Genomic DNA, 19,769 nt, shown 5'->3' with positions numbered 1-19,769 from the left:
TATTTTTCTCACATTAAACCTTAAATTCACTGCAGATCAGAGGAGGATAAACAGTACTCCACCTTTGGTGCTGCAGATTGTGGGAAGAAAGGTTTTGGCACACTAAGTGGCTTTCTGTTCACTTGCATACATTTACTGCATGTAAAAGTGTTTGAGACAGGCTGGAGAAACAATACAGTTCTCTTATTGGACATGTTAACCCTTTGAAACCTGAGAAAACTGGATGATTTCTTTCTAAAACATACTAAGAGGGCAGTGAGTGAAAAAACAAGGAAGTGACCTGGAAAAAGTTCTTAAAACATGAAAATAATTTTGCAACATAGTTATTAACATATAGTCATAAAGATAATTATAAATACAGTTTTCCCCTAGCTTTTTTCCCCTAAACTTTTCGTACTGTTTTGTTCAGGCTTCAAACATTTCAATAAAGGCATCTGAAAGCAGCACAAGAAAACTTTTTAAAGGGTTTAGAGCCAGGATTGCAGAAAAATAAATTTTAATCTATTCTCAAAAAAGCTGTTTTGAATAGTGAAAATATTATCAAACATGGTATTATGAACTTGTGAAACTGAGACTAGGAGTGCCACTGAAGCCAGGGAAGTCACATGGATGTCTTGTGCTGCGCTGAGCAAAATGTGCAAGTGAATTATCTCCTCAGTTGCATGAAATCATCTTAACTCTGGACAGCCTCCAGTGACAGAGAGCCTTTTGGATGTGGTGCCCAATTAGTCAGCTTTTCAACGTGAATTATCAGCCCACCACATGCCAAACACTGACAATCAAAATGTCAGCGACTAAAATATCTCTCTTGCTAAAGGAGCGATGAAATCTGCTGAGTGAAGGGATGAAGCCTGTAAAACTGCTTAGCTGTTACCAAGCACACTGTCATGCTCTGAGACTACACTGCAGAGGTTTGTGCTGTTACTGTTTCTCATGAGGATGGCTGTCAAATCCCACCATGTGGATAACCCCACCCATCTTAAAAATCCCCTTTAACCCTTTGAAATCTGAGCACATTAGCTCAGTTTCTTTCAAAAACATGGGAAGAAGGCAACGGAAGAAGGACTGACCCGAAAATGAGCAAGACATTTGTAAAAAGTCAGAAAACAAAATCCTGAAAAATAGTGAAAAATGAACGTAAAAGACAAAAAACAAAAAAAACAAACAAAAAACATTGAAATTACATGGAAATAATGCTTTCAAAAATTGTTTAAGTTTGTCACATAATTTCAAATTTGATAATTCTAAATATAGTTTTCCTTTTTTTTCTTTTTTTCTCCAGATATTTTCCCTATCATAAAAAAACCTTTTCTAAATCCACTCATTTGTAAAACATTTATATCTACATTGCTCATTGCCTGTTTGGTCATGATTTTGAAAGAAATTGCAACAATTTGCTCAGAGTTCAAAGGTTTAAACACTTGTGGAAGGCATCTGAAAGTACCACAAGAAAAGCAATGTCACTCTAGGTTTCAGAGGGTTAATAAGTACAGAAGGTCCCCAAATGTCCTCATATATTTCCAGACTCATGTTTTTTTTAAAGGATTTGGAGGCAAGATCCAGTCAAGAATTTTGTTTTGAATGAAAAAGAGGTCAACTTATAAGAACATCATGATAATGCCAGGTGAATGTTTGAGGTATAATATATGCATACAAACTTACAATGACAAATAATGGCATGTTACACTCTAAGATACATTTAACATCATTTATTTATGGCAATTACAAATTTGGGATCAACAATGTGAAATGACTGTGATAAGATATTCTGTGTTTGATTGATGGGTAACACTTGACCCTTACTACAATATACAAAGGAGGGAGACATAACTGAAATGATGCATTAAGTTAAGCATATCTTAAGTCCTTGAACATGCCAGCTGTGGGCCTCCAGTAAGCAGCCTGAGTCACTCATTCAATTCATGTGAACTGTCACTAATCTCTTTTCAGATATTAGATTATGCGTAAAATATGGAAATTTTATGCTGCTCTCCTGCTACTTATTCCTGTCACATACAGCAATTAATCTATACATTTAGAAAAAAATAACAGGGGCAATGGAGCTAGAGCTGAGCTGACAACGGTACAGTGTGATGCATTAAGCTTAGACTGACTGATTGTTTTGTAGTCAGGGACTGTTTGTTAAGCACTAGGGAGGCACCTATGTTTTTTTTTTTTTTTTATCAGGGGAGGGGTAACTTGAAATGACTGTATTTTGCATTTATTTTACTGCCAATGAAAAAATAAATAAATCACCAAAATCATACTATTTATCATAGCCAGAAACTGTGAAAAAAAAAAATCACTACACATTACACTTTCAAATTTTCAATGGTCCAACACATTATATTGGACAAACACTTCCATCATAAAAAAAACCCCCAAATAAATCTGATCCTAAAACAGTGACATTTAATGTTAATGTGATTTTCTACATATCAAAAAATGGTCCTCCCCATCCTCTGATTAATGCATAACAGCTCCTTAAGGGACAGAAAATACAAACAATCTCAACAGTTTCAGTTATCTTTATCTGTAAAAGGAAACTTTTTTAAAAAAAATTGGCTAATAGCTGATCATAAAAATCCATCTCTGAAACTTGTTTAAGTGAGTCACCAACAGTTAGTTGAAATTTCAACTTTATCTTATAAGATTAAAAAACATAATGAAATGTATTTATGTAGTTTCAATAACATAGTTATTTTTAAATGTATAATTTAAGTTGCAAAAAAATATTTTTGAGAGTTAGGTCCAGTGCATCCATGATCTTTTTTATAGGTCTATTGTATGAAAACGCCCAAAATCAAAATGTGTCATAAAAACAATGTGGAAATGCAACATAGTTTGGTACATTTCCCTGTCATGTACAAACATAAAAATAAATACAACTTGCACATACATATTTTTTCAACACATGTAACACTTATTTAAGATAAATTAATTTGCAAGAAACCCAAAATTCTTTGTAAAATTGTTCTGATATAATTAAGAGGACTTAGTGCGTCTGTAAAAATCAATAGCGTGTTTACAGTGACTGTTTTTTTCGTACTGGTTACATTCTTTTTTAAAAAAAAAAAAATAAAAAAAAATCTAGTAATACTTACAAAAAATATATTTGTTAAATGTTCTTATTGTGGATAATTACATTTTCTCTTACTTCGACGCGTTTGTGAACTTATGTTTATTTGAGTGAACACCAGAGCCCCTTTTCTATTCTAGTGCACTAATGAACACTAGTGCACTTGAATAAACTTCTTTTGTTCTTTTATTCTTAAAGGACTCTGATGAACACCAGAGCCCTTTAAGAGTTAATTGTTTATTCTAGTGCACTAATGAACACTAACTGCGATAAATTGTACAGTTACCATAGTAACCAATAGTAACGTGGTGGTCCGTCAACAAAACCTGTCCGGCTTTTGATCCGTTTCCAAAGCTGTCCGTAGTGAAACAAGCATGCCTTGCTCAGCTGTCTTGTGTCAGGATAATTAGCCTAGTGTCAACGTGGAAGAAGTTTCAAAAAACAGATTATCAACCTGAATTTTAATACGCAACGTTAGACGAACCACCACTTCTAACGTCGTTCAACTCGAACAGAAGTAACTGGCATCACCGACGGAAGCGATAAACTGGCGTAAATGTCTCCTGGGGTCCGCCTTTGACCGCGCGTGCAGCCCTGCTTTGCTAACTAGAACAAGTTGTTCTTCTTCGGTTAAACCATGGACGCGGTAGTCACATTCACAAACCAAAGTCAAGGAAGGGACCGTATCTTCAGGTGAGTCCTTTCGAGTGTCTCGGACCTGGTCGTAGACTGGCGTAAAAAGTATTTTATTGATAGAAAGTTAAGTTAGTAGGTGGCACAAAGGCAGCGCGTGCAGACAGCTCCTAATTTAAAGTCAAACTTCTCTTCTTTCAACTTTCTCTCCGTCTTCTTTCTTTGTTCCAGGGCAACTCAATATGCCTGCGCACTGTCGAGATATTTACTGCGAAACAACTCGGAGAGAAAGGACCTGGTTGCGAAACTTAAAAGTCTGGAAACCAACATGAGCGCTGGAAGAAAACGTGAGTAGCCTGCACCTGTGACTGTAAAGGTAGGCTCACTCAGTGCAGCTACAGCAGTTTGACTTGGGTTTGCTCAGTTCAGGAGGTGCCGAACAAAATGAGGAGTAGGGTAACTCTTTTCGTGTAGGTATAAACAAATAATACAGAGAAAATGTTCAAAGCATTAAAACACCCCAAAAGTCACAACAAGATGTATTCTTCGGATTGAAGTCAATATTTAGTATGAAATAGGGATGATGAAAATTAATTAATAATCAATTAATTGGTCATGAAGAATTTAATCATGAAATTGAATTGATTAGTCCATGGGCTGTGTATTGCTGTCGAATTATTTGCAATATGTTGCTGTGAAAAAACAAATTTGTAATTATTTGATGTAAGGAACGCTTTTTTTAAATAAAGGTCAAACAATGAATCCATGAATTGTTAATTTTACCAATTATCGATCAAGGAAAGTGCTTATGATTTGCAGCCTTAGCGTGAAACGTGGAATTGCACAACTAAAACAAAAGGTGGCCCAAAGTATTGTATAATCAGTATTGAGCTTTGGACAGGTCTTGAATGCAGCCTCATGTAAGTACACCAGTGGATTAGTATTGTAAATCTAATACTGCCTACACAGGAGAGTTCAAGATATACTGAGTGGAAAGGGAGGTCACTCTGAATACTTAACTGAATTGTTAATACTGCATACATGTTTTCTATATGTTCTGGTTGTATTTTAATAAAGAGACTACTACCTTGGTAAAATAACAAAGGTGGCCTAAGACTTTTGCACAGTATTGTGTATTGTGTGTATTGTGTGTGTGTGTGTGTGTGTGTATATATATATATATTTTTTTTTTTATTTTTTTATTTTTTTAAAAAGCAACCTGGCCAAGACAGCAGCATAAGACAATTGATAAAACAATTAATACAAGCAGACAAATATTACAACTGTCACACATTACAAATAAGCAAGCATAAAATCCAGTCAAAATCAAACACAAGAACCAGTTAAAAAAAACAGTTGTCTAAAACAATTTCAGTGATTATCTGGATAGCAATCACATTGACCAAGACTGCTTTTTTCTTAATCCTTTAAAATGACCTCAAATGCCCTGAAAGTTATCAGCTCAGGCAGTGTCAGGTCTGTCTGTAAATTAGACAAAGACGAAGTGGCAGCATATTTACTTTTTGCCAAGTTCTGTTCAAACCTTGGTGATTATTATTTGTGGAATACTGTCATATTGCTGTTGGTTTTTACACATGTACATACATTTAATACATAAGAAGGACTCGGCTTAATGAGAGATTAAGAAAGCAAAAAGCAACCAATGTGAGAGTCTACGGATGGACAGAGAAGGCCATTTAGAGTAGCATACAGTGTGCAGTGGCGTACATGATTTCCACAGCCAGCATTAAAACATAAAGCACAATGGTACACAGTGTCCACCTTTAGGCACTGGTCAGGTGCACTCACAAGGAGTAGATCACCAAAGTCCAATAAAGGCAACAAAGTTGCCAAAATCAAGTGTTTCCTTGCCTGGAGCAAGAAACAGGATTTGTTCCTGAAAAAGATGCTAAATTTAAGTTTCAGCTTGCCAACAAGGTGAAACTAAAATAACATTGTTATAACTGTTCACCCTAGGGGTGCAAATCATTATCACTTTTGTATGGATTGGTCCCTTCATTTGTTATTGTGATGAATCATTTTATAATGTATTAAAAAAAGCCCTTTAAAATTTCCCTGAGCCCAGCGTGGCTTCTTCAAAGAGCTTGTTTTGTTTAATCAGCAGTCAAAAGATGATTTGCAATTTTATAAAACCGGATGACATCGCAAAGTCCATTACTGACAGTCCACTGATGAAACTTACAGTTCTCACACTTTAGAGGATGGACTTGGCCGATCATTTTTCTCTAATAAATGCCAATTATGCTTTTAACCATTCACACCACAACATGCAATTATAACTCTCTGAACTACTAGTTTTTCTTGCTTTCTCCTTTTCTAAATATAATTCTACGCCATGATTGTGAATTTCAGTGAAGTCGGTTTAGTTATCTTCCTACATATTCAGCATCAGTTTTATAGAACTCCAAGCACAAATTGAGCAAATTAAAGCTTCTCTCTTCATTATTCTGTCAATCTGTCATTGAATTTATAATAGCACTGTGGTCTGCTGCATGATAATGACATCAGCTGTTTTTTTTCACTCCATGGCAGCCTCAGTCCTTTTTTCTTACTCCTCAGAAAACCTGCCTTGCTGCTGATTTTCTCTATAAACAGTTATATCTCACTTTCTTCAAGGTCAGCACATACTGTAGACTCCCCACCACACAGGAGCTGAGTCACAGCAAAAAGAAACAAAATAGTTTTAGTTGTGTGACTTACTCAAATTCTGTCTATTGTCAATGTTTTAATAAACTAACCTCTTTGATGAAAACTTTTGGAACCACCACGATTGTTTCAGGAAATATTAATAGAATAGAAAAGAGCAGAAAAAGCTTGTTCTAAACATTTGTTCCTAAGTACTTTGTTGAATAACCTTTCAACCTGTTATTACTATACCAGAGAAGTGGTCAGCTGAGGCACAAACATCCTTTCTCGTGTAAAGTTGAATTAGCAGATGGGAGCTTACAAAGTAGACACACTTATTAAATTCAGTTCATTAATAAATTATACATTTATTGCATTTTCTCTGTGAAAAAGCACCTCTGCCCTTGTTTTCCCTATAGATAAATATTTTATTTTGTTTATTGCTTTTTCATTTTACTAAATGCTACTGAGGATGGTCTGTATATATTCCTTTTAAACCTGGATAAACATCAGTTTCCTTGTGTTGCATTCGGATGCCTTTTTTTATAAGTATTTAAAATTTTGAAATTTTCTTTTATTGGTTGGGGAACATGGGGAAAACATGGGGAAAAATGCAATGAGCAACTTGGCAAGAAATGTCCTGCAAATCTCAGATTTTGTAGATTTAGATTTTTTTTAAAGCCAGGGGAAAATGTTCAGAAAACTATATTTATAATCATCATGATTCCAAATTTTAAATTATGTTACAAAATTATAATTTTAAGTTAACTTTTGTTTGTTTTTGTTTTTTACTGTTGAGGTAATTTTTAGTTTTTTCATATTATATCCTTTTTTTCTTTCCAATTTCCAGGTAAGTATTTTGTAACTTTTTAATGATTTCTTAATTTTTGGGGTAATTTCCTCTTAAGTTGCTTATTGCCTCTTTTTAAAAAAAAAATTAAGCTAGTTTGCTCAGGTTTTAAAAGGGTTAAGAGGGGGTTGCCCTCGTCTGCATTACCTGGAAACCTGCAAGCATGATGCCACCATTAAATCAGCATCAACAGTATTTTACTCGCTTCTCTTTCAATGCATCAATCTTAACATATGTTTTTTAAAACGGCAACTGCCAACATACTGTCTCTGAAAACACTACTGTATACAACATTTTTTCCACATGAAGTTGACAAGATGCTCAATCTGAAAATGTGTTTAAATTGTACACATTTCATGTTTAGTTTGTAGCTGCAGTTATGCTTATATTCTCTTTCCAGCTCATGATCAGTTTATAACCTAGCACACATTTCAGGATGTTCCAAAAAATTGTCAGGGTCCCATTTGCTCATGCTCTGTATTAGTGCAGTGCAAATCACAGTGAACGTTTCACAAGTTGAGAGCTCTTGCTTGACCAGACTAATGGTTGTTTGTGGCTGTGTTGAAGTCTGTAGCGTGTTCTCCAGTGGGAGCTGATATAAATGGTGTGTGGGTGACTGCACAGCGAGCTGTCATATGGAACTGTAAAACTGATGACCCCTGAGTGGCCTTGACAGCTCATAAGTTTACTTTACAGCCCGGACTGAAACTTTTTGAACTTTGACACTCTGGCAACATTTTTATTGCTTTTCATTTAGTTATTACAGAACAAACAGACTTTTATGTCAGTCAGATATAAAGCATTTTGATACAACTTCTTCTCTATACAGAGGTTCTCGTTGTATCTTTTTGGTGGGCTCTGTAAGAAGTCCACTTTTCCCATTTTTCTCAGTATTTCAGTAGGCAGGTTTCTATTAACCCTTCAAATTGTGCAAATTGAAATAGCAAATACAAAATATGCCTAAGAGAAACATTTCAATTAAAAAAACTGTCCATTTATGGCAAAAAACTTTTTACACTCGCATGAGTTGGTATTTCAGGTGAATCGCAAAAGCCATATTTTGCAAAACTGCAATGGAAACACTTTTTGGCTTTTCTAGGTCACATGATGCTATGGCTGTGTGCTTGTCAGTAGGAACTCGCTCCCTCACAATGCAGCAGGAGCTAAGAGGTGTTACTGCATCACATAACTCTTCAAAACTTGAGCAGATCATCTGGAAGTTTTTAATCCACGATTCCTCTGTGAAATCGTAGACTATCACCTCCCAGATATCCCTCATACATGGCTGCTCCCACGTGTAAGGGGCTTGCCTTTCAAATTATTGCTCGCATAACACGCCTATAAGCTGCTCATATTTTGAACATCCATCACCATGCTTCTTGGAATGTTAATCTAGAGAAGTCACATAACATCACGCAATGGAATTGATACATCTTGTGTTTTATTAACATTTCGAAAATATCACTTAAGTTTTACGTAGATCTGTAATGGAAACCTGCCTAGTGTCACCGTACATCACACCTCTTCTACAGCACTCTGTCACTATATCATGATTTCAAATCTTTCAGAGACTTAGCTCCACATGGAAACAAAGGACAGGGTGATGCCTTAGAGCAGAGACAGGAAAGAAAGACCTCATCCCTTTCAGGACCATAGAGAACCAGGGCAGTCTGTGTTCATGCACCCTTTAATTATCTCTGCTGTGCTTCAGAGCTGCAGCCACAAGGCTCTTTGGCCTCTACGTCAGGTCTGTCTGTCAGCAATAGTTGGTGAAGGAGACAGGTGTCACAATTTAAAAAATAGAGCCTGTGAGAGGTGAATTTTCTTGGGAGAGTGGCTTGTAAATGATGCCATGAAGGCCTCAGAAAGCACCAAATGCAAGGAGGAGCCTCAGCTTGAGTAGTTGCCATCACAGTATGTAAAGACACAGTAAGTGGAGACATTGACATCTTTCTCTTTGAGGGACAAATATACACTGCTCAAAACAATTAGGGGAACACTTAAACATCACAGTATAACAAAGTCTATAAAATCTGGAATGTCTCAGTCTATCTAGGGCTGGGCAATATGGTTTTAAAATAGTATCACAACATTTTTAGGCTATAGTGTGACTCTTGATATTTTGACATTTCTAAACTACTGTAAACTACTGAAATACAAAATTATCAAATGAACTACAGTTACAAATAAAGTAGCTACTGCCGTAAAATAGTTGATAAACTACTGTTATATCAAAGTTTAATAAAATACTGTTCTAATGTTAAATAAAGTTAACTATAAAGTTAAAAAAAACTACTGTTACATCAAAGTTTAATAAAATACTGTTCTAATGTTACTATTATAGTAAAGTTAAATAAAGTATTGTTATAATTAAATGAAACAAAAGCAGAACTCATGATGCTTTTATTATGAAGGACCTGGCTTCTCTCAGGCCAGAAGTGTTGATGTTTTTGCTGCGGAGTTGAAGCTTCTGGTCAACAGCTGGATTTTAGCGATAGCAGAAAGTTAAATTGTAACTGCGGTATGAGGATTCATGCACTGCGAGCTGGAAACAAACTAACAGTTCTCCAGTTTATAGATTGCAAAGATTTTTAAGTTGCACTGGTGCACTGGTCACAAAATGTGACTTAATAGTCAGGGTCTGGAGCTCTGCGAAAGCCCTGCTTTCTGGTGTGTCTCTGTGAAAGGCAGAGAGCTGTTTGAGAGACAAGACAATTTATATGCTGGCGATAGTCATTTTATACATCGCCCAGGGAACAAGCCACATTGCATTGAGTGTATTCGTTTATTCACCCACCCCTAGTTCTGTGTTTGACTTGTCATACCTAAACCACGTCCAAACGGCAGAAGGAGCCCCTCTTTCAGTTGCGAGCTACTCCTTGTTTTGAGCAGGCTGGTCAGTGTCAGTGTCCTGTGCTTTGTTTGTTTTGGTGCCATGCATTGTGTCGACGCTAGGGCTGGGGCGACGCGTCGACATAATTGGCGTAATCGATTACGAGAATATGTTGATTCATGTAATGTGCATTGACGCATCACACCATTTCACACAGTGCACATCATGAGAGCATGAGCAGCGGCGACCATGTTTTTGGTTTCGGCGCTCATGTTATCAAGTAAGAGCGTGCACACTTCTCGCCTGTGGAGCGCTTGTCAGGTGCATCTGAGCTGCGTGTCAGCTGCAGCACACCTAGAGAAACGGTGGCTTGCCATTTTTTTTTACACTTGACGCTCGTGTCATCGGCTAACTAGTTCTGGATACTTTGTGCTATTTAAACCATTCAACTATTAGAATGCTCAGCTCATTCAGGACATTATTGCTATGACTTTTCTCATTTCTACTGTTTATACTTTTTAAAATATTAAGCTTTTTTTAAAAAAAAAATGTTCCCATTAAAATTTTTCAAATTCTCTTTAACCCACTCCACTTTCAAAGTTTACTGTTTCCGCATACTTTCAGCTCGAGACTCCATTTAACTGTTTAACTGATCACAAGGCCTTCAACTCTCCTGGTATGTCCAGCTCTTTTGTATTTTTTACTGTTTTTGAGTTTTGGCGATTTAAGTTTTATGCTCTTTTCAGACGATTTCTGCGTTTATAATGGAGTCAAATGGAGACGGAATGTTGGAGGTCAGAGCACGTGACATCATAACGAGCTCCTGCACTCTGAGATATCTCTGTCTCTGCTCTTTCACAAAGATTTCTCAAAGTCTTCTGCTGCCAACAGTTTGAGGTCTTCATACACAATATGTATATCCTCTTCCTCCTAAGGAAAACTTAGGAGGTCGGAAAAGGATAGTTTGAAAGCTGACAACCCAACACAGCTGGCTCAGTGCACCTCCAAAGGAAGGGAGACCCCAAAAATTCCCCATTTACTCCAATACAAACTGAGATGAGAAATTTCTGGAAATTTGCTGCTGCAAGCTTTTTCTTACACAAGGATTTGGGATATGTAGCAGATATTTTTTCAGGCAAATTTGGTTTATCTGCATTTGGTACGACCTCCTTTTCTTCCCGTTGTAATATTTCGACTATTTGGTGAAAGGTATGGCTGTGAAATGGAGGAGTTTGACAGGGACATTTCCATCAAATTCAACTGCCTCCTTTGAGCTGACCTGAGAGGAAAAGGGAGAGGAAGAGTGCACCTGGGCCATTAATTACCATGGCAACAGGCACACACACACACACACACACACACACACACACACACACACACACACACACACACACACAGAGTGCCATCCTGGTGTGTGCGTGACTTTTTCAAAGCAAAGATGCCAGTTAGTGATGCCTGGTCTACTTGTCCACTAGTCATTAATGGTTAAATGACCCCTTATATTGCAATCATTGGCCCTTGTGATCCCTCAGGTGGAAGGGGCCCTTAATTGGCTCTTCGAGCCAATGAAAGAGCCCAGTTAATAATTATTGGTTTTATCTATGGTTACTTCCAGAACTACAACTACTACTACTACGGCTAACGCTCATGCTACTAATACTAATAGTACTATTTCTCCTGTACTTTCTGGTCAACTGCTACCTCTGCATACTTTAAGCTACAGTAACCATTTTAGTGTCAAAATATTATGCTCTTCAAGGACATTTATTTCTCTCATTTTATTTTCCACATTATGCCTAAACTATTAAACACTGATTATTTTAATCTTTTCAGCTGACATAAACTTCTTCCTATGACACTCTTGCAGTTCAACTTGTGGCTTCTTTACTTTAAAGCAGTTAGCTTTATTTCTGCCAGTTTTTTGAGATATTTCCGTCAATTTGTAATACATCTCTGCATTTTTAGCAATAAATTTATGCATTTTCAAACATGCTCTCAAACTGAGTTCCGCTATTAGTATCCACACGCATGTTCCGCAGGAAATGCATTTTCTAGTTGTAATTGCAGTTCATTCAGTATTTTTTGATTTTAGTAGTTATCATTAGTTTAAAGGACATTTAAAAATATTGCAATATATAGCGTATCGTGATATTGCTTTAAAATAACGCAATTTTATATTTAAGCCATAACGCCCAGCCTCATGTCCAGCTCTCCTCGAGTAACAGCCGGTCTCTTGGTACCTCCTCCACACTCTTCACATTGTGCAGGGAGACACAGCAAACCTTCTTGTAACAGCATGTATAGATTTGGCATCCCGGAGGAGCTGAACTACCTGTGCAACCGAAATGCAGGTACCACCTCATGCTGCCAGTAGTGACAAGGGCCCTAGCAAAATGCTAAACTATAGAAAAAAAAGGTTAAGGAGAGAGAAATGGTTTGTACCCAACTAGCAAGGAATGTTCACACAGCACTGGCTAACATTACCTACAAGTTGCAAAAATGTTTTTAAGAAAACATTTTAATCCAGTGTTCAAAGAACATTTTAAGGATGCTTATCATTTCAAATAATGTCCCTATAAGGTTAAAAATGCAAGATGTAATGTTTCAACTGCTACATTGTGAGGATCCCACAATGTTACATGAGAACAAAGAAAGAACATTTTCAAAGCAACATTCAGAAGATATTATTGAGGCCTGAGGTTACAGAACATTTTTAAAGTCAAAATGTAATGTAATGTGATATGTTGTAATAATTTTAAAAAAAACAACAACAAAAAAAAACATTTTGAACATTTTTTGGTGTTTTTAGAGAATGCTACTCTTAACTTTAAGAAGAATGTTTGGAGAACTTAAAGAAAACTGAAAATGTTACTAAAACATTGCATTGCTTGCACAGTACCATTCTCAGTGTTTTTCGAACCAAAACTTGCTAGCTGGGTTGCCACTAACTACAAAATCATTCCCTTTTTTGGGGGATTGTCTTGCTGTTGCCTCTCCTGTCCACCTGTTGTTGGTTATATTTGCACCATAGCAACTAAAATTGTTTCACAATAGATTACACTCCCAGACTGGGCAGATAGATATCCCAGATTTTATATAGACTTTCTGTTCTACTGTGATATTTAATTGTTTTGAGCAATGTATAAGATGAAAGACAGTGTAGTTTGTACTGAATGTAACTAAATTGTGTTCTGCTCTCTATAAAAGCTGCTTCTATAAAATGTTGAGCTGACATTTCATATTAAATTGATTACTGCTCTAATATCCTTTTTTTCTTCTTCCTTTGTCAGTGTTCAGGCTGGGGAACACAATAAATTCCATTGAGACTGCTAAGCGAACCATGCAACTCTCTGACCGCGTGCTGTGCCTGTGTCTCACTGCGGTCAACGTGAGCCGTGCCCTCTACTTTGTCTGTGACAATGTACTTTGGGCCAGAAGTGTCGGCCTTATCCATGATATCAACAAGGACCGCTGGAGCCTAAACTCCTCTCGCTGCTACTTCTTCTCGCTAGTTATGAGTCTGACCAGAGACGTTTATGTGGTCCTCCAGTTAATGGCAGAGAGAGCAAGAGATACACACTTTAGGCAGAAAATGCAGAAGCATCTCAATGAGAGTCCTGAGGTGGCCGAAGCTGTGGTTCCCCAGCTGGATGCCTTTCTCTTTCTGCTGTGGGAGAGCCTAAAATCACATCCTGCTGTTGCCTTGGACACACTCAAAAATATATGTGATCTTTTCATTCCCCTAGATAGGTTGGGTATATACCAGTCAAATGCAGGAGTGGTGGGATTTTGTGGTTTGATGTCCTCAGTTATTGGAATTTTAACCCTTGCACAGCCCAGGTTAAAACTCAAACCATGATGATAAGTGTGGAAATTAGGCGACTAACCATGGGCACCAAACTCAGGTCAGCAATAACTGAAGCCATGACTTACTTGATTTGACTGTTTTGTAACATATATTTGATTAACCGTTTGATTGAACTAATAACATATAAATATACTTTTGAGACACAAAATAACATGAACTGGGACCAGTTAAAGTTTAAAACACTGGGTTAAAAGGGAGCAAATCAAGTTTAATTAGTATCCTTGTTTATTTTTTATTTTTTTGTAATTTAAAAGAGCCAAGGCTAAACCTGTGTGCATAACCGTCTTCTCCAACGTTACATACAACACCAGCTGACTGTTTTAGTACTACTGTAAAAATAAGGGCTCCTTACTTTTTTGCACTTGCTTTTGCTTACCAAAAGTAAGATCTTACTGCCACTTCAAAGGAAGACTGTACACACAGAAATGACCAATTGTATATCAATTAGTCTGATCAGCAGTCAAAAAATGAGTTTTTGTTTAGTTTGTTGTTTGTTTAGGGTTTTTTGGCAGAGGATGAATGTCATTACATTGCATTGCTCTGCTTCTGTTTGACAGGGCTTTATCAGGTTATTTTTAGTAGTTTGAAAGTCTATAATCCTTTGTCCATGATAGTAAAAATTGGCACATGCTTGGTAATGTCACAAAAAGTGCATAAAAAGTTAATTAAACCCAACATCTCGGAAGTTTGAGTTGGCCCGCTCAGCGCCTCTTCTTTCTCTGTTTATCATGATCCTGCTGCTGCGCCTGTCACTCACACTGACAGGAATGATCATTTTACCCAATGGTTATTAGAAGGTTTATTGACTGAGAAGGGCCATTCCAGTGTCGGTGTTAGCAGCACCGGAATGCAAACACATGAGCCCCTAGAGCTCTCCCTGAGTGGAGCCCTGTCCTGCAGCACAGAGCAGGTGAATTTTAACATCTGTCATAGTGGGGACACATATCATCTCAGTCACACAACAAAATTTAACTAGTTTAGAACACTGGATACAGATTATTGTACTCAGTAACTGTTTTAGTTTTTTAACTTTTACCAAATCATTTAACTTTTAACTGACGCTAAAACTGTTGGGGTTGGGATTCTGCGCTCTCCCTCACCTGGCACTGAAGGTGTCTGTCTCTCCTGATGCTGAAACTGTTGTGGGTTGGCTGCAGGCACATGTTGCCCCCCCAGCTGAAGCTCTGATTATTCACTGTTGATCAATGCAGGTCAGCCCTAGAAACCTCTATGCTCTCTTAAAAGTCAGACTCCAATTCTAACAAAATGCATATTTGGGAAGTACTGAGCATACCACTGGATAATTGAGACTTCAGTTTTTAACCTGATGTCTAGATATAGTTTTGCCTGTTGTTAAACCTGGTCCCCAATGAATTGTACACTGTTTTCCTTGAAGTCATGATAGAAAAAAAGTTTTCCTCACAAATCCAAGGTAACACAGTAAGACTAATTGATTTACAAATGGTCACTTTGTGATTGAAGTATTCCTTTAATCCACTGTCTTTCTTTGCTCTCTGTTTCTCTGTTTTGTAATGCTTAAAGTTTAACTTCTATGACTCTAGTGATGAATAAGGTGCTTCCAGAGGGGAAAAAGCAGCTGGGAGATTTCAGGGGGTAGGCCTTTTCCACAGCGGGCATTTTGACTTGTCATAGTTGGAAGATGTTACTTTTAACAGGATGGTTCTGTTCTTTTAAAGTGTCCCAGTGAGAGTGACTGTGATGTGCCAGCATGCTCAGTATGAGGATCCTGAAAATTTCTGTGCTTTTCCTCCTGTGACAAGTCAAAATATCTTCTGTGAAAAAAAGCCTATGCCATCTATTTATTTTTAATTCTGCTTTTCGGGACTTTGACTGTCAGATTATATGATATGTTCTTTTAAAGAAAGTGTAAAAAAAAGAATTAGAGCAAAACAACTATGCATAACATGGGCAAATAGACCCACAATAATGTGATTACAAAAAGATTAAAATCTTAATATATTGTCTAGGAATCGTATGCTTGTGTATAACTGTTTTTTTTATCTTTGTGATACAGACAAGTGTGCTAAGATAAATTTACAACTTCCAACTTATGCAAAAATATGAAAGAAGTAAAAAGCTGCAAGTGCATGTGACATTTATGCTCACATGTACTAGTGTCATTTAGTTCAAATAACTTAATGTTTTCACAGTTGAATGGAAGTTTTATAAAACACTAAAATAAAGATGAAACTCTTTAATTGCTTTTTTAAAAACTACATGTATTGAATTGTCTGTGTGAGTGGTGATCAGTAGAAAACAGCTGCAGTTTAGTTTAGAGATGTGGTAACACTGCCCTCTTGGGGAAAAATGACGCCTTCCTGAATTGAAAAGAGCTTTATTTTTCATTTATACTGAAACAACAATACACTTTTTTTCTGAAAGCTTTTTTCAAGAGGATGACATTATGATAAAGCATCCACCATCAAAAATTGCAAAAATATATTCCATTTCCCTTTCACCGTACTATGAGTTTTGCTGTGAAAAGAATGAACAAACTATGCAAGGACGAATCCCAAAAAAGGACAAACACATACAAAGCAATAAATAAAAGAAATTTGTTCTCCTACGTAGATCAATTGCAGTGATTCATAATAGGCAAAATGTTTGATTTCACATTGCTATCATGGCCTTGCTTTTCCAGTACTGTTCAGTAATTAAACGCAGCAGTATTAAATTTGAAAACAAAATCCAGGCCATTTGTATGCAGACAGCTACATTAGATGCAATTTAATTGGTGTCCTGTAAAACCTTGCATTTTTAAAATGCAGAATTTTTACATCTGGAAAAATGTCAGCGCCACTTAATACATTTTACAAGGCATCTGATATCAGCTTTTTCCCAAAAATTATGATCAAAGCACTCTGAACAGTGGCAACAGTGTGAAACTACAGATGTGTAAATACTGCTGGTTCAACTTTTTTTAAAACAATTTTTTAAGAATACCAATGATCGTTACACGCAGACTGGCTCTGCTTTTTCAATGAGAAAGGCACCATCAGTAGTTCGCTCCTGCAACAGTAAAAAAACATCACAGTTAGCACTTGAGAGGCCCCTTTCACCAAGGGTCCGGTGTCCTAAAAACATGTTGGCATGAACAGTTTGATTATCTTCATTCATACTGATTCGACTGATATTTTGCCCACAATGCCATGTGTTTGATCACATATGTCTTGCACAATGAATCAATAGTACATTAGTGGTACATGGGAAGCCCTTAACTTGTATTACTTCTGTAAATTATTACTTTTAAGGTATCATGGACTGAATGGTGTCTAAATGTTGAGGATCCCATCCTGACTTCATTCACTCAAAACCCTTTTCAGTACCTTTTAGTCTTTGAATGAGAAATTCCATGAAACACAAATAAATTATGTTGTATATCTGAGCAGGCATTGCACTTTTGTCTTTTAAAACAACTCACTGATTTCCAGATCCAGTACCATACCAATACACAGTTGTCATTTTGGCCAATTTTCTGAAGTTGCATGGAGCTATGTGGCACATTTGCTAAGCTCATCAAAATGCATATTGACAGAAAAATCATAAGAGTGTGAGGTCCAAAAAAGCCAAAAATAAAGAAGACATATCTGTAGGTGTACCGGAGCTTTAGCAATCCAACATTTTAAACTTTGATGATATTTCATGTTCAAAATCTGGGCTTACAATTCTCATTTTTCCAATAGTCATTGCTAGTCAATATTCCTTTCTTGGAAACTCGTATGTGCCAAGACAGAGCAACTGCTGCTAGTCTCAAATCCTTCAAACATACCAGAAGTTACCTACCAAATCTTGGAAAAACATTCATTTAACTTATGTAAAAATAAAATTAAAAAAAAAAAAAACACTGCTAAATATGTGACAATTTGCCCACTGAGCATTTTCAATGAGAAATCAAGAGAAGCAAAGTACATTATGTTGTATAGATTTCTGCAACAATTCTTTCTTCTGACAGTGGTGCTCGATAAGATAGGACAGTAAATTGAATTCCTTAACAGTTCATGATTATCCGACAGATTACGAGACGACAAATGAAGCTGAAACGGAATAAGCGTAAGACGTTGCTACATGGGGAAAAAATAACAACACAGATATGACGATCCAGTAACAACTATCCAGTAACTGAACTTCCTTCAAACTAATAGACAATTACAGAAAAGTCTGTGAAGGTTTTGAACTGTGCATGTAAACCCAAGACCATTTCTGAACAGGGATGGCATAATCTTGGAGATGTCCGACATACATGTTAAGGCAAATATTAGCTTAATTTTTCCATTTTAAGTCATTGTTAAGACAACGGCTGTGAGATACGCTGATGAAAACATCCAGAGAACACTGAAATCTGATCACTATTTCCTACTTCAGACTACAGCTAATTATAAAGTAAAATAAATTACAGTTTGTGGTTATTCAAATGTACCTGCCTTGTGACAGATAATTCCAGAAAGTCTAAAGTGAGTCTGAAATCCTTGCCAGCAGCCTTTAGAGGTCCACCTGCTCTTTACCAACTGAACTGAAGTGGTATGACCCCAGTGACCGACCCATAGTGCCATCCTCTGCACGTTTTTGCTCATGGGACTAAAAATGACATGGTCCAATTAGGTCAAGGCATCGCTTTTGCAAATCTATCTCAAGACTTCAAACCAAAACAAAATCACAGTAAATCAAAAAATGTGTGGACAAGTGTGATAACCGAGATAAAATACCCTGTAAGCTTTTAAAACTGCATGTAAAAGGAAAAGTTTCATGGGGCAGCTGGTAATTATTTTTCTACAGCATAAATAAAGCATATTAACTGTGTACCAGTAAACAAACCTAGAGTTGATAGTGAAAAGGCAGTTGGTGGTAGGCTACATGTGGGTAAGGTTGACACTAATTGTGCACGAGCACTACCTTGAAACCAGCATTCAGGTACTGGGAGGAGTGGTTTTGTGGCATAAGCTACATGGTATTGTTCCTTATGATCAAAGCCAGAAGAACTTTGCATATGATGCTTTAAACTTCATTTTATGATCATTTTAGTGATACAAGACACACCTTTGTAGGGTTTTAGTCCTGCAGAAATACAGGCTTTGTACAGATGATAAAAATTTTGTTTGCATGTAGTCTGAAGACCACAATATGAAATTGTTAATAGCTCGACCTTATTAATGTCATTAATGACCATATTACTGCAACTAATGAATACCAAATGTGTTTACTTTCTATCAGCTAACAGCAAATAAACAGATTCCTCTGTATGTCAAATATAAAGACTTTAAGTATGTTTGTTTCCCCCTAAGATTGATTGTACCATCAATTTAATACTTTTCTTTTTACAAATCAACACATTATTTTTTAGTTCTGACATGATAGAATACAATTGCAATTAGGCAGAAAGGATCACCTCTGCTTTGCGTTTCAGAAAAAAACAGATTTGGCTTTCACTGTGTCATCAGACCATTTTACAGCAGAACAGAATCAGCCATTACAGCAATAATCATAGTCGGAAACCATAAAGTTAAAGGGCAACATTTGATCACGAGTCGGTGGTCTCAGCCCACTTTTTTTTAAAAAAAATGCTCCTCAATGCCATTAACACTCGGAGGAGTAAAGTGAATAAGTGTCTCAGCAACTCCGGGACTCAGCTGGCCAGTCTTTGGGTCCATTAGGAGTCTTTTGGTCCAGTCATGTTGACACCCTGCTAAGGGCAGAGGCTGGTCACTATGAGAGTCCCTGTGCTTGGTCATAATCTGTGATCAGGCCTTTGATATGCGACAGTTTCAGATGGAGGTACTCGCATCGCTTCTTCTCTTCCCGATACCCGGGAAACTTCTGGGGGGGGAGAAAAGACAAGTTAGTT

General features: G+C 36.9%; 2 protein-coding genes across 2 annotated transcripts in view; one reads left to right on the top strand and one right to left on the bottom strand.

The window, feature by feature from the left end:
• The first annotated feature begins 3,418 nt into the window (after positions 1–3,418).
• pex11a (peroxisomal biogenesis factor 11 alpha) lies at positions 3,419–16,500 on the top strand. Its single transcript, XM_042495431.2, has 3 exons — positions 3,419–3,772; positions 3,944–4,059; positions 13,332–16,500. Exons 1-3 carry the CDS (start codon positions 3,717–3,719, stop codon positions 13,898–13,900), a joined length of 741 nt encoding a protein of 246 aa, XP_042351365.2. The 5' UTR covers positions 3,419–3,716; the 3' UTR covers positions 13,901–16,500.
• The window catches only part of LOC121950448 (RNA polymerase II elongation factor ELL), a 39,197-nt gene continuing 35,677 nt past the window's right edge, over positions 16,250–19,769 (bottom strand). The window contains exon 12 of the mRNA XM_042496446.2: positions 16,250–19,741. Within this exon, the coding sequence (XP_042352380.1) occupies positions 19,631–19,741 (111 nt within the window). The 3' untranslated portion in view covers positions 16,250–19,630. The remainder of the gene's footprint in view (positions 19,742–19,769) is intronic.

This window comes from Plectropomus leopardus, chromosome 7 (genome assembly GCF_026936395.1).
Source record: "Plectropomus leopardus strain MGB_pleo_1.0 chromosome 7, ASM2693639v1, whole genome shotgun sequence".
Taxonomy (NCBI): domain Eukaryota; kingdom Metazoa; phylum Chordata; class Actinopteri; order Perciformes; family Serranidae; genus Plectropomus; species Plectropomus leopardus.
This window is presented reverse-complemented; position numbering and strand designations above follow the sequence as displayed.